Source organism: Scyliorhinus canicula, chromosome 23, assembly GCF_902713615.1.
Source record: "Scyliorhinus canicula chromosome 23, sScyCan1.1, whole genome shotgun sequence".
Lineage (NCBI taxonomy): Eukaryota > Metazoa > Chordata > Chondrichthyes > Carcharhiniformes > Scyliorhinidae > Scyliorhinus > Scyliorhinus canicula.
The window spans coordinates 17,568,571-17,583,084 of record NC_052168.1 but is presented as its reverse complement, the minus strand read 5'-3'; the positions used below and the strand labels follow the sequence as shown (position 1 = coordinate 17,583,084).

The following is a 14,514-nucleotide window of genomic DNA, read 5'->3' as shown; positions in this document are numbered from 1 at the left end:
GGTTGTGGGATTGCTTCGCTCTGTCTATTACATGCTGCTTATGCTGTTTGGCATGCATGTAGTTCTGTTTTATAGCTTCACCAGGTTGACATCTCATTTTTAGGCATGCTTGGTGCTGCTCCTGGCATGCTCTCCTGCACTCTTTTTTTTGCAAACATTTTATTAAGGCATTTATAGTTTTATAACAATAAAAGATACAAATACAAAATGTAAACATAGTTCAGTACGTAACACATCCCTCCATCTGCAACTGTTCCTGCCTAATCTAGATAAAAAATAGCCTAACTCCCCCCATTAACCCTTACACCCTACCCCCCCCCCCCCCCCCCACCTTATTGAATCTGCTCACAGTTTAGTTTTCGCCAAAGAAGTCGATAAACGGCTGCCACCTCCGAGCGAACCCTAACATTGATCCTCTCAGGGCGAACTTAATTTTCTCAAGTCTGAGAAACCTAGCCATGTCGCTAACCCATACCCCTGATTTTGGGGGCTTCGAGCCCCTCCACCCTAGTAATATCCGTCTCCGGGCTACCAAGGAGGCAAAGGCCAAAACGTCAGCCTCTCTCGCCCACTGGACTTCAGGGATTTCCGACACTCCAAAAATCGCCACCTCTGGACTCGGCGCCACCCTCGCTTTTAGTACCATGTGATGGAACCATCAATTCAGCGAACACGTGTAGTTGGATCTGAACAGAGGCCTTAATACATTTACAACAGAGCCAGCCTATTCGTCGTTGAACTTCAGATCAACTGCAGGCTGGCTCTAAGGCACTGATCTTTATACATCGGTCCCAGGGGGAGGAGTCCTGGGCGGAGCCAAGGGAGGAGCCCAGTACACACTCTCGCGTACTCCCAGAGCGACTCCCCCTGGTGGTCGGATAGTGCAACCGCACTTACAATGGTGGATAGTGAACATATATACATGGAGTTATATTGGCAACTATATACAGCATTGATCTTACAACAGGTAGATAACGAACATATATACATGGAGTGATATTGGCAACTATATATAGTGTGAATCACATTCACCACACCATGGACATGACATCCTCAAATCCCTGCCAGAATCCCCTAAGCTTCGGGCATTCCCAAAACATGTGGACATGGTTTGGGGGCCCTCCTGCACACCTCAGGGACCTGTCCTCTACCCCAAGAAACCTGCTCATCCGGGCCACCATCATGTGTGCCCGGTGAACCACCTTGAATTATATTAGGCTGAGTGTGGCACATGATGAGGGCATGTTGATTCTGCTCAGAGCATCCTCCCACAGGCCCACCTCTGACTTCTTACCCAGCTCATCGTCCCATTTACGTTTTATCTCACCTATCTGGGTTTCCTCCCACTCCATAAGTTTTTTTTCATAGATTTCCGATACCTTCCCCTCCCCCACCCCCGTTCTAGCTCATCCTGTATCCTTTGCGGCGGTAGAAGCGGAAAGGTCAAAACCAGTCTTCACACAAAATCCCTTCCCTGCAGATAATGAAACCCATTCCTTCCCGGCAATTCAAAATCATCCTCCAAATAGAGAAAGCTCCCATCAATAAACAGATTCTCCCAGCCTCTCAATCCCCACTCTCTGTCACCTCCGAAACCCCTCAACCATCCTCCCAGGGATAAACTGGTGATTACCACAAATTGGAGCCCACACCGACGCTCTCTCCACTCCCATATAATTCTGCTACTGCCCCCAGACTCTCAGGGCGATCACTACTATTGGGCTTGTGGAGTACTGGGCCGGTGGAAACGGCAGAGCAGCCGTTACCAATGCCCCAAACTTGTGCCCTTACACGAGGCCGTCTCCACCCGCTCTTGCACCGACCCCTCCCCCACTTCCTAATCATAGTTATATTTGCTGCCCAGTAGTAGTTCCTAAAGTTCGTCAGTGCCAGCCCTGCCCCCCCCCCCCCCCCCCCCCCCCCACCCACCCACCCTCCCCGGCTCCACTCCAACAGTGCTTTCTTCACTCCCGGGGTTTTACCCGCCCATACAAACCCAGATATCACCCTATTCACCCGCTTAAAATAGGCCTTTAATGTAATAATAGGGAGGCACTGGAAAGCAAACAAAAACCTCGGGAGGACCGTCATTTTTACAATCTGTACCCTCCCCGCCAGTGATAACGGGTGCATGTCCCACCTCTGAAAGTCCTCCTTCATTTGTTCAACTAAACGGGCCAGATATAATTTATGTAGCTGCTCCCAACCCTGTGCCACCTGAATACCCAAGGAGCAAAAACTCCCTCCCACGACTTTAAACGGCAACTCCCCCAGTGTCCTCCCCTGCCTCCTCGCCTGGATCACAAAAACCTCACTTTTACCCATTTCAATTTGTACCCCGAGAACCAGCCAAATTCCCCTAAGATCCGCAAAATGTCCCCATCCCCCCTAACGGGTAAGAAATATATGAGTAGGCCTTCTGCATAGAACGAGACCCTGTGTTCCACTACCCTCCCCCCCCAAACCCACCGGACTAGCCCCTTTCAGTCCTTTGACGCTCTCAGCGCCATTGCCAATGCTTCTATAGCCATGGCAAACAACAGTGGGGAGAGGGGACATCCTTGCCTTGTACCCCGATGCAGTCTAAAGTAGTCTGAACTCACCCGGTTCCTCCGCACACTCGCCACCGGTGCATGGTACGGCAACTGAACCCAGTCAATAAAGCCCTGCCAAAATCCAAACCGTCCCATTCTCCTGCACTTTTCATTGTACCAGAATTGATAACCCTGGCTTCTTAATAGTAGAATGGGGGCTATGTCAGGCCGTGAGGTTACAGATTGTGGTTCAATACAATTCAGCTACTATTGATGGCCCAGTGCCTCATGGATGCTCACCTTTGAGCTGCAAGATCTGTTTGAAGTCAAACCCCATTTAGCACAGTTGAAGTGCTACTGAAAACAATGGAGGGAATGCTCAATGTGAAGATGGCACTTCATCTCTACAAGTACTGTGCAGTGGTCACTCCTCCCGATACTGTAATGGACAGATGCATCTGCGGTAGGCAGAGAATGAGGTCAAGTATATTTTTTCTTCTTTTTGGTTCCATCACCATCTGCAGCAGTCCTAGTCTAGCAGCAGCTATGTCCTTTAGGACTCCCAGCTCAGTCACTGGTGGTACTACCGAGCCACTCTTGGTGATGGATATTGAAGTCCCCCATTCAGAGTACATTCTGCGCCCTTGTCACCCTCAGTGCTTCCTCCAAGTGGTGTGCAACATGGTGGAGTATTGATTCATCAGTTGAGGAGGAAATGATACGTGGTAATCAGCAGGAGGTTTCCTTGCCCATGTTTGACCTGAGACTTCATGGGGTCCAGAGTCAATGTTTGGAATTCCCAGGGCAACTTCCTCTCCACTGTACACCACTGTTAGCTGGGTTTGTTGTTGTTGTTTCCGGTGCTTTGGTCGATGCCGGATGATTCATCAGGTTTCGTTCATTTTGTTTCATCTGTAGTGTTTAAATACAACTAAGTGGCTTGCTAGACCATTTCAGGGTACATTTAAGAGTGAACCACATTACTGTCACATGTAGGTCTGACCAGGTAAGGACAGCAGATTTCCTTCCCTAAAGGACATTAGTGAAACAGATGGGGTTTTATGACCATTGATAATGGTCATCCTGAGACTTTTTAAGTCCAGATATTTAATTGAGTTTTCAAATTTCACCATCTGCCGTGGTGGGATTTGAACAAGGGTCCCCAGAGCCTTACCTTGGGTCTCTGGATTACTAGTCAAGTGACAATACCACGGCCTCACCCTTAATTGCACAGGAATTTGGGCTGGACCTACGCTTATTTATAATATGCACAAATAAGTCAGGCTTGAGGATTGAAAAAGCAATATTGAAATTTGCTGGTGACACAAAATGGTGCTTAAGAGTAATTGTGTCAAAGATTGTGATAGACTAAGAGGACTTGAGTGGCAGGATGGATAGATAGTAGCAGGTGCTTTTCAATGTAGGGAAATGTAAAGTAATACACTATGGGAATAAGGATAGGAAAATAAAATTGTAAGAGTTTAATTTTAGTACAGGAGCAGAGGATGTGTGGATACACAGGTTAGTTCTTGCCACAGTTTAATTAAGATGTTACTTTCAAGTGAATATTTGGGTACTAAAACTATAATCTCCAGAAGGCAATATAACAGTATGAAGAGCCTTAATCCTTGCACATCAGAATTTTATCCTATAATTGATTATAATAGCAGCTAAGTTTGATTTGATGTAAAATATAAACTCTCGGTGATTCTGTTTTTTTTCCTTTAGGAGTCCTTCTTCCAGGACATTGACCTCTTGCAGAAACACGGCATTGTAAGTAGAGTAACCTGAGACCATGTGAGTTTGAATCCTGGGTGTACTCCCCTTTTTCTCTAGTTAGTGACTTAGGCTCCTCATTGAGTCACAGTTAATGAAAATCCCCACTCGTGACCTTATGATGGAGGGAAGGTCATTGTTGAAGCAGCTGAAGATCAGTGCACCTCGGACACTATCCTGATGAACTCTGCAGTGATGACCTGGGGATGAACTCCTTTGTGCTGGGGTGGCCTTTAAAAATGCCAGCCTGATTCTCAAATGTCTTGGCAGAGTGGGTAAATGAGAAGCCATCCTGCCAGTGAAACTTTGTGGGACCCACACCTTTAAGGTTTTTCGTCACGTCTGAAACCATATGGTGGAGAAAGACACTGTTGTTGTCGGCAGCTTCAATGCCGCTTTTCCCGCCCACCATCGGCCTTTGCCGATTTCCAAGAAGATCTTGGTCTTATCTTTCTATTAGCTGGAGGAAGTTGCAGCCCATCAATGAATGAATATTATCAAGTCTGAAAGAACAGAGATAGTGAAAGGGTTGAAATATGTTGTGGTGAGGTAGTGAGTGCTGGATGGAATCTGACCCTGTGTCTGCCGATGGTGATGCATAGGAATATTAGAGAAGAAGAAGAAACAAAGCATGGATCCTGTAGAACTCTTGAGATAATAATACCTGGACAAGAAGAGAAGCCATTTCAAGAATGCCTTTGGCAAGAGAGGAGTGAAATGAAGACAGTCCCAATAAGTTGAACTCTGGAGACAGAATGTTGGAAGATGATGGTGTGGTTGGTCATATCAAAACTTAAATGGGGGGTGAGGAGGAATAATCCTGAGATGGCCACAGAAAATAACCACACATAAATTGCCAAGCATTGAAAATTTGGGCTGTTCACAAATATTGTTCTGTTGGTTTGGAGTCCTGACCTTTGGATTTAACCTCATGTGACCTTAGCTTGTATATGTCCTTTGAACAAAATAATGTTCTGTTCTCTTAGGTAATGATTCAGAAACCTGATGGTGCCTTTTTTACAGAATGTGGCCGATATTAAGAAAATGAAAACTGTTGGAATCTGCACAGTGAAGGGAATTCAGATGACAACACGAAGGGCACTCTGCAACATCAAGGGTCTTTCTGAGGCCAAGGTGGAGAAAATCAAGGAAGCCGCCAACAAGCTCATAGTAAGGATACCATCAGTGATATAAACAAAACCTGACTATACAAAACCTGTCACAGTCCTGATTTAGGTATAAATAAATCCTGGAATCAACAGTACAAGCAGGCTATTTAGCCCAACTGCTTCATATCAGTGTTAAAGCTCCACAAGAGCCACTTTTAAGAAGGATTTCCTGAATTTTGTCATATCCCTCCTCTTTATTAACTATTCCTTAAATTTGGTATCATCCACAAATTTTGAAATTACGATCTATTCCTGAATCCAAATCATAGCTATCTTGCTATGTACTCAGTTCATAGAATCCCTACAATGCAGAAGGAGGCCATTCGACCCATCAAGTCGGCACCAACCCTCCAAAAGAGCACGCTACCTAGGTCCACTCCCCCGTTCACCCTGCTCTATTCCTGTAATCTAACCTGCGTATCACTGAACATTAAGGGGCAATTTAGCATGGCCAGTACACCTAACATACACATTTTTGGACTATTCCGTTATTTATTGCCTGACCGCATGTATTACGACCTTAGTTAAGTGTTTACTATGCAGTACTCTAGGGAAGGCTTAAATATATTACATCAGTTGCATTACCCTTGTCTTTTTTTCTATTCTTCAAGAATTTCAATAAGATTGGTCATGCATTACACTTAGTTTTGAAATTTGTGCTCACTATTTATTACATTTTCAGTTTAGATTATACCTATCCTGTCTTACTAGTTCACAGTCAACGTCCCTATTTAGTCTTTCTACAAGAACACTAATCCTATTCCGGTGCCGGTGGAGCCTGTCCCAGAAGTGCACCATGCCCAAGTACTGGTGCCAGTGTCCCATGAAATGAAATCCCTACTTCCCACACCAGTCTTTCAACCACACATTCTCCTTCACATATCAATCCCTATCTCAGCTAGCGCATTGTTTTGGTAGTAATCTTGAGGTCCTGTTTTCAAATTTAGTTCCTAATTATTTATGGTTCCTTGGTAGGATCTCTTGCCTTTCATTTCCTCAATTATTGGTCCCAACCTGGATCCTCCCCTCACTTTCCAAGTTCTTCCAGTTGATCTGAGATATCCTTCATATGAGATTTGCATCCAGTAAGCAGCTGGATTCTCAGTCAACAGAGGTTGCTGTCTGTCCCCCTTATTTTCCAATCCCCGCTGACTACAAGCTTTCTTTCTTGCTCTTTCCCGCACCCCTGTTTGGGCAACCTCTTGCACCATGGTGCCATGGTTAACATACTGGGTCCATCTACTGCCTGCTTCCTTATTCTCACAGGTAGCAAGTACATTGTACCTATTGAATAGAACCAGTGTTTACCAAATCCCTTCACTATCTCCTGTTAAAACTCCCAAAAGAGAATCCCAACAGTTTGAAATTTATAAGACTGTGAGGGAAGACTACTAAATCACAGGATGAAAACACTGACCAACAGGTAGCTTTAATTTTAACACCAAATCAATCATTAGCAACAAGTAATAGCTTTCCAATTAACAGCTAAAACAATTCTTAAATAAAAGGAAAAACAACTTTAACTCACTATCTTTACCTGCCACTGTATATTCCAATAAAGCAACCCAATACAGTTCAAATGCCACTTATAAATAACGTTAACAATCAGACTTGATTGCTCAACTGTGCAGACCTTTTTTTTAAATAAATTTAGATTATCCAATTATTTTTTCTATTAAGGGGCAATTTAGCGTGGCCAATCCACCTACTCTGCACATTTTTGGGTTGTAGGGGCGAAACCCACGCAGACACGGGGAGAACGTGCAAACTCCACACGGACAGTGACCCAGAGCCGGGATCGAACCTGGGACCTCAGCGCCGTGAGGCGGTTGTGCTAACCACTAGGCCACCGTGCTGCCCGAACTGTGCAGACCTTTGGAGAGAGAGACACTTTCAGGAACAAACTCAAAATCCTTCCGTATTGTCAGACTAAACTCCTATGGCAAACTGCTGTTCAACTTAAAATTAGACTGTAAGCAGACTGTAAAACTATAGACAAACGTGGCTTCTCCCATTAATTGCATCATCTGTATCCCAAGGATAAAGCACTCTACTGTCTCATCCGATGAAGATGTCCCATAACCTGCTTAGTTAGAACTAAACACAATTCCTCATAAATTATCCACACCCTATACAAAAACATAAACAATATTCCATTAGCCACCTCGTTATAAACAAGTAAATGGTTAAAATCAATTATTTCATCTTTACGACTTCTTAATCGCAGCTTTAGCACACATACTGCCTGTATGTATTTGAACCCAGGATTTTTATCAACATTACTACAACAAGTATAATATATAACAATTTCCTACATTCATCACACTCCCCTTGAATCCCACTGTTGACTTGCAGTCACTCTTCCCTTCTTATATCTATATTTTCCTGAAAACAAGAGATTTATTGCAGATGTGGCAATCTGGGACACTTGGGGCGGGATTCGCCAGCCGCACCTGCCCGTCAACCGGAAATTCCCGCCTGAGGTCAATGGACCTTTACATGGTGGTCCTGTGGCGATCTTGCAGTGGGCGAGGCAGAAGAATCCAGCCCATGCTGTCTACAAACCTTATAATACAATCTATACATATGGATTGCCTTTCAAGTTTTGTATTTATTTATTTAATGGCATTAATTTAGTTCTATTTATAATACAATTACTTACGGTATATATTATGGCGCGATCCATTGGTCTTGCCATGCCCGACTTGAAATGTGGTGAGGACGGTAAATCTCGCAAGAGGCCTAAGAAGATCTCGCGAGGCATTGCGATCTGGATACCGCCCATTGAGCAGTGGGCGTTCCTCACCAAGGCCCAGAAATGAAGCACAATCCCGTTTAATAGCGGGGTAGTTCTCGGCGCTATCAGTGCCGTGACTTACCCGGCTAAATGCGCTCGACACGGGACTCTGTTTCATTTCCGTTAAATCGCGCCCTATTTTAATGCCTACCTTATATTCATAGCCCCTAGTTTTAGTTTCCTACGCAAATGAAATTGTTTTCTAAGAGCTACAGACAAGGAACCCCCCCTTGTTGTTGCCAAGAGGCAGCCTATAGAAGGGAAATAGGAGAGGGTCAAGGATAGATCCTTGGGGACTATTGGAAGTAACAGCGTGAGCTGTTGCTGGTGGTTCTCTGGCTACAATTAAACAGGTAAGAATGGAACCAGGAAAATGTAGTCCTAGTCAGGTGGACAACAGTAGAGAGATATTGGAGAAGTAAGGTGTGATCAATCATGACATAAGCTGCAGACAGGTCAAAAACGAGGAGGCATAGTTGACCTTTGTCGCAACAGATGAGATTTAATTTGTGAATTTCATAAGAGTTGTTTCAGTGGCAGGGTTGGCAGTCTTTTTGGAGGGAGTGCTGGGAAAAATGGGCATGGATTTGGGAGGTAACATCACGCTTAAAGACTTTGGTGCAGAAAGGGAAGTTACAGGTGGAAGGCAGTTTAATATTAATCTTTATTGTCACAAGTAGGCTTACATTAACACTGCAATAAAGTTACTTTGAAAAGCCCCTAGTCATCACATTCCGGCGCCTGTACAGGAGGGAGAATTCAGAATGTCCAAATTACCTAACAGCACGCCTTTCGGGACTTGTGGGAGGAAACCGGAGCACCCGGAGGAAACCCATGCAAACACGGGGAGAACGTCCAGACTCCACACAGACAGTGACCCAGCGGGGAATCCAACCTGCGACCCTGGCGTTGTGAAGCAATAGTACTAACCACTGTGCTACCGTGCTGGATGAAGGGATCCAGAGTTTTTTTTGAGGAAAGCACTGATGGTGGTAGATTTGAATGAGAGGGACAGAATCTGAGGATATCTGTGCTCCAACATCCTGATAGATCCCCCCATCTGGAGTCCCAATGATCTTTTAAATGATCGCACGTGGTGGCTCACCAGCACGTGGCTTCTGCCTCAACGACCTGTGCGCCCAATCCAACTCGGGACGGGGGCGCAATTTCTTCTGAAATAGTACTAAATTAGAAACAGCAGTGGTCCAAAGATACTTGGGTGTCCACCTATGCAGATGATTAAAATGTCACGGACAAATCCCAAAAATTATCAAAAAAGCTCATGGAATTCTAGCCTATATATCTTGAATATTTGAATGCAAGGGATAAGAGTCATGCTTCAGCTATACAATACCCTGGTTAGGCCACACCTGGAGAACTCAGCAGTTTTAGGCTCCACGTCTTTGGATGGAGCAAAGCTTAGATTTGCTAGAATGGCACCGGGTCTCCAAGGGTTAAGCTACAAGGAGAGATTACACAAATTAGGGTTGTGGTTTCTAGAATTTATGGAATGATTTAATCAAAGTTTTCAACGTAACAAGTGAAATAGAGAAACTTTCCAGTCGTTAATCAACGACTAGGGGGCAGAGCCAAAATCTTTGAGGAGTGAAATTAGGAAACACTTCCTCACATGAAGGGTGGCAGAAGTTTGGTTCTCTTTTTGGCAAACAGCAATTGATGCGAGAGTTACTGTTAATTTTAAAACAGCTGGATAGATTTTTGTTAACGAAAGGCATTGAGTGATATACGATCTGAGAACATTTCACAAGATCTTGTATGCTCCAGTCTCATTGCTGTTCATTCACACCATAAGAATTTATCCATCTCTGTTCTTTGAGCTGTTTAATAGAAAGAATTTGTCCTTCCTCCTTATGAGGAATAGGCCCTAGAAATTGCAGGTTGATCGAGAAGAGAGCAGTCACCAACAGCAATGAAGGCTTGTGCCACAGAGGTGAGGATCCACTGCCCCTTCACCGAGATGACCTGTCTCAAGTGAGTTGTTCATGTCAGAATTAATTAGAATATATATATCACAGTAGTAAATGGAGAACAAAGAGTAGACAATTGATCAGAATACATAGTTAAAACTGTTAAGTCCCATAGTGGGATAAAGGTGACATAGGTATGGAACATCGAACTGCTGCCCAAGTTTGGAGATGGGTGTAACGGGCACATGAACTCCAGAAATTCTTTGACGGGTAGAATACCGGGGACAAAAGGGTATAGAAGAAATGTTAGAATACGATGAATGGTTCAGAACCATCTGGCTGGGGCACTCGGTCGTGAACAACATCAGACTCGAGGATATAGATGCCAGTACTTTTGGACCTTTGAAGTCTGCCTTTGAAATGAAATGAAATGAGATTTTGCTTATTGTCACGAGTAGGCTTCAAATGAAGTTACTGTGAAACGCCCCTAGTAGCCTAGTAGCCTGTTCGGGGAGGCTGTTATGGTAATCGAACCGTGCTGCTGGCCTGCTTGGTCTGCTTTCAAAGCCAGCGATTTAGCCCTGTGCTAAACAGCCCCTGAAGTCACGGGGCTAAAGCCAGGACTGTCAAAAATGCTGACGGTAACCTTGCCAGATTGGGAAGGGCGAAGAGTGACCTTCACGGGATTAAGTGACTGATGCAATCAGCTTGACAGGGACATGGGAGCAAAACTGCGCGCCACGCAAGCAGGTTGGAAAAATAAAAACGAATGAAACAAGATGGGCAAGATAGACAACTCGGAAAATGTCAGTACTGTGGAAAGGAGGGTCATTGGGCCAAGATGTGTAGAGCCAAACAAAGGGGAAAAGGACGTCAAAAAATCAACCCGGCACGAAGGTCAGATCAACCCTCTCATGACCATGACCTCCTGGAAAAGTTTAAGCAGTTGAATCCCCAACAACAGAGAGAGTTACTTGATGTGACAAAAAACTAGGGGAGCCCTCCTTTGCCCTCTCAGTGCCCCTTTTGGCATTTGTGAAACAACAGGGAGATGGATTATATGTAACCATGAGGGGTGGGTGGTGAAGATGTAGACCTTCTCCTGGATACAGGGGCAGAATTGACTTGTTTAGCATTACCATATGGAAACTTTATACCGCACGATGCCCAAATTAAATTGCCCATGGGGCTGGGTCCACATGTTGATCAGAAAATCCAAGCCCTTCTGGGAATGGACCTTCTTACTCAGCTGAATTCCTCGTTGCATTTTGACGACGGTCATGTGACATGGTGTATCCGAAGGCTGAAGAAAGTGGAGTTACGGGATAATCCGATATGGGCTAAAGATAGGAATGATTGTGGGCTACTGCAAATGGAACTGGCAAAATTTACAGGAACTGTTCCGTCATGTACTAGGCAATACCCCATCAGTCCTGCCTCCATTGCAGGAAACTTACCAGTTATTGAACAACTGGAGGAGCGAGGTGTACTGGTTAAGACACACAGCGCCTCCAAGAGCCCTGTGTGGCCAGCATGGAAAATGAACGGGATCTAGCAGATTACCGTTGACTATCGGTAGGCTAACCAGAGTATTGATTAAAAGGCTCCATTGGTTATGGACCCCACCACATTATTGGCTGCCCTGACGCCGGAACATAAATGGTTCTCCATCATAGACTTGGCCAATGGTTTCCGGTCAGTGCAACTCGCACCCAAGGCCCGCCCACAGTTTGCCTTCACCGTCCACCAACAATATACCTGGATCGAACTTCCACAGGGTCTCCACAATAGCAGCATGGCATTCCACTTGGCTCTACAAAACCATTTGTGGGAACTACCTCCTATGTATTCCACGATTATCCAATACGTTCATAACATCCTGTTGGCCGCTGAAACAGAAGAACAATACGAACAGGATCTCTATTACCTGCTGGACCACCTCTATCAGAGGGGACACCAGGCCAGCATCAACAAAGCGCAAATCGCACAAGTAAAAGTTGTGTACTTTGGGCAGAAAATTTCCCTAAGAAAGAGGGAACTCACCCAGGACAGAACCACAACCGTCTGAAATGCCAAACAACCTACCACTATTCAGGAACTTAGATCCTCTCTGGGTCTGTGCAACTTCAACAAACATTGGATAGACTCCTTTACACAATTCTCCCAACCATTAAATTATCTCCTGAAAGGGAGAACTGCCTCGAAGGAGGCAATCACATTCACCAGAAAACAGCAAGATGCCTTTGATTCTCTAAAGGAAGCTTTGTGTTCGGCACCGGCTCTAGGAATCCTCGACAAGGGGAAGCCATTTACCCTTTATCCGGAATGACAGCCATTCTGACACAGGAACATGGGGCCAACAAAGACCCATTGGCTATTGTTCGGCGAAACTGGACACTGTGGCCCTCAGATGGGGAAGTTGTCTACTTGTCATGGAAGCTACGTGCAGGGCCATAATGGCCACTGCTGGACTAGTATTGGATCAAAAACTGATGGTGAAGTGCCCACACTCTGTCCACGCCTTGCTATCCATGAATAGAGTATCCCAGGTAGCTGCAACCAGCTGGACCAGTTGAAAAGGTTTCTGGAAGACCCCTATCTCCATATTGTTTGGGCCAGCCCGGTGAACCCATCATCTACACTCCCGCTTCCCGAGAAGCAAGAGGGGGGAAGAGAAGGGCATGACTGTGCGAAGATCTTGAAAGAAATGGAGGAATTGAGCCTGGCAGCAGAGGAACCATTGCACAACGCAGACCTGATCCTGTTTATGGACAGCTCCTCCTTTATTGGTAACTGTATCTGAAAAGCAGGATGGGCGGCCACAAGCCTACACGACATTGTTGTTGTCTACAACAGGCCAAATTATGAGCCCTGTCAGAGGCATGCCGGATAGCAAAAGAACAGATGGCTAATATCTATATAGAATCAAAGTGTGCATTTGGAGTTGCCCACGGCTTTGGACAGTTGTGGCGATAAAGAGGATTTCTCACTGTCACGGGTACACCAAGCCAGATGATTACCACGAGAAGTATCCATCCTGAAATGTAAAGCTGATACGAAAGATGGTACTCAGAGGCCCAAGGAAACGCCCTAGCTGACCAGGCAGCTAAGGAAGCTGTCTCACAGTGTATTTTCTTGGACGAACTGATGCAAATATATAGACTGGACACATGTAATCTGGTACAAGATCTACAGGCGATGTAGGCTGAATCCGTCAGGGAAGAAAAATGGATGTGGATCAAGGCAAGAATCAAGCTATGTGAAGATGGCATCTGGAGAAAGAGGGATACCGATAAACCAGTCTCACCACAGGTGCTGATGCCATTTCTAGCCCAACAGGTTCACTCATGGGGACACCTGGCCCTGCAACAGATGACAGCCCGATTCTAGAAAAGCTGGTGGTGTCAAGGATTCAAGAAATATGCCCAGCAGATTGGCTATATTATTCTGCCAAAGTGCCATGGGTATACCGACATCCTCCTTGTCGTCAACAGATTCTCCAGAGGGGTGGAGGCTGTTCTGACCAGAAGAGCTACGGCCACCCACACTGCTAAGGTCCTGTGCAAAGATTACATTCCCCGATGGGGAGTTATGGCCCGCATTGGCTCTGAAGAAGGAATCCATTTTACTAGTGCGGTCTGTCAGGAAGTCTGTCTCCTGCTGAACATTACTTGGGACCTACATTTTTCTCACCACCCACAATCCTCAGATCAAGTGGGGCAACTGTGTTGTTCCTTGTCTCTGAATAAAGCTCATAGTCTTAAAGTTGTAGTAGATGCTTTATTGTGAATTTGTTCTCTCTCCAGCGCTTAACTTAATGTTACATCTGAGCTGCCTGTCTGTTCTGCTTCCAGCTGCCGTTCCTGTGAAGTGCCTCTAACTTCCTGTCTCTATTTATACCTCTCCCGTGCTCCCTCTGGTGCTTGCTTAGTTGTTTGCATCACCTATGACCCCATATATATCACTACATCCCCCTTTTTTCTTTTACATATTTTCTGTACCGTGGTAAAGAAATTTGTAAAAACTAGTTAGATTACTTATGATATGCTTATTATATGTATATCTGTACAAGTAGTGATGACATTGGTTATTATACAAAGCCAATTGATATTTATGAGTCCAATCTGAATAAAAACATTTATGAGTCCAAACTTTATGAATTTGTTCGGTGAGTTTTTTTTTCTTTTGTTGACGTGGTGATATTGACATTGCAACTCCTTTGTGAATGTCGTCAGTGTTCTTGTGTGTTAAGTAACCAACAAGTCATCCCAATGTGTTTGAATGGCCGAACCACTGATGTTGACTGACGT

General features: G+C 44.9%; 1 protein-coding gene across 2 annotated transcripts in view; it reads left to right on the top strand.

Annotated features, from left to right (window-relative positions):
* Positions 1 to 14,514, top strand: part of dmc1 (DNA meiotic recombinase 1) — a 100,830-nt gene that overhangs the window by 11,207 nt on the left and 75,109 nt on the right. For both annotated transcript variants that reach the window (XM_038783852.1, XM_038783851.1), the window contains 2 exons: positions 4,263 to 4,307; positions 5,334 to 5,480. In XM_038783852.1, the coding sequence (XP_038639780.1) occupies positions 4,263 to 4,307; positions 5,334 to 5,480 (192 nt within the window). The remainder of the gene's footprint in view (positions 1 to 4,262; positions 4,308 to 5,333; positions 5,481 to 14,514) is intronic.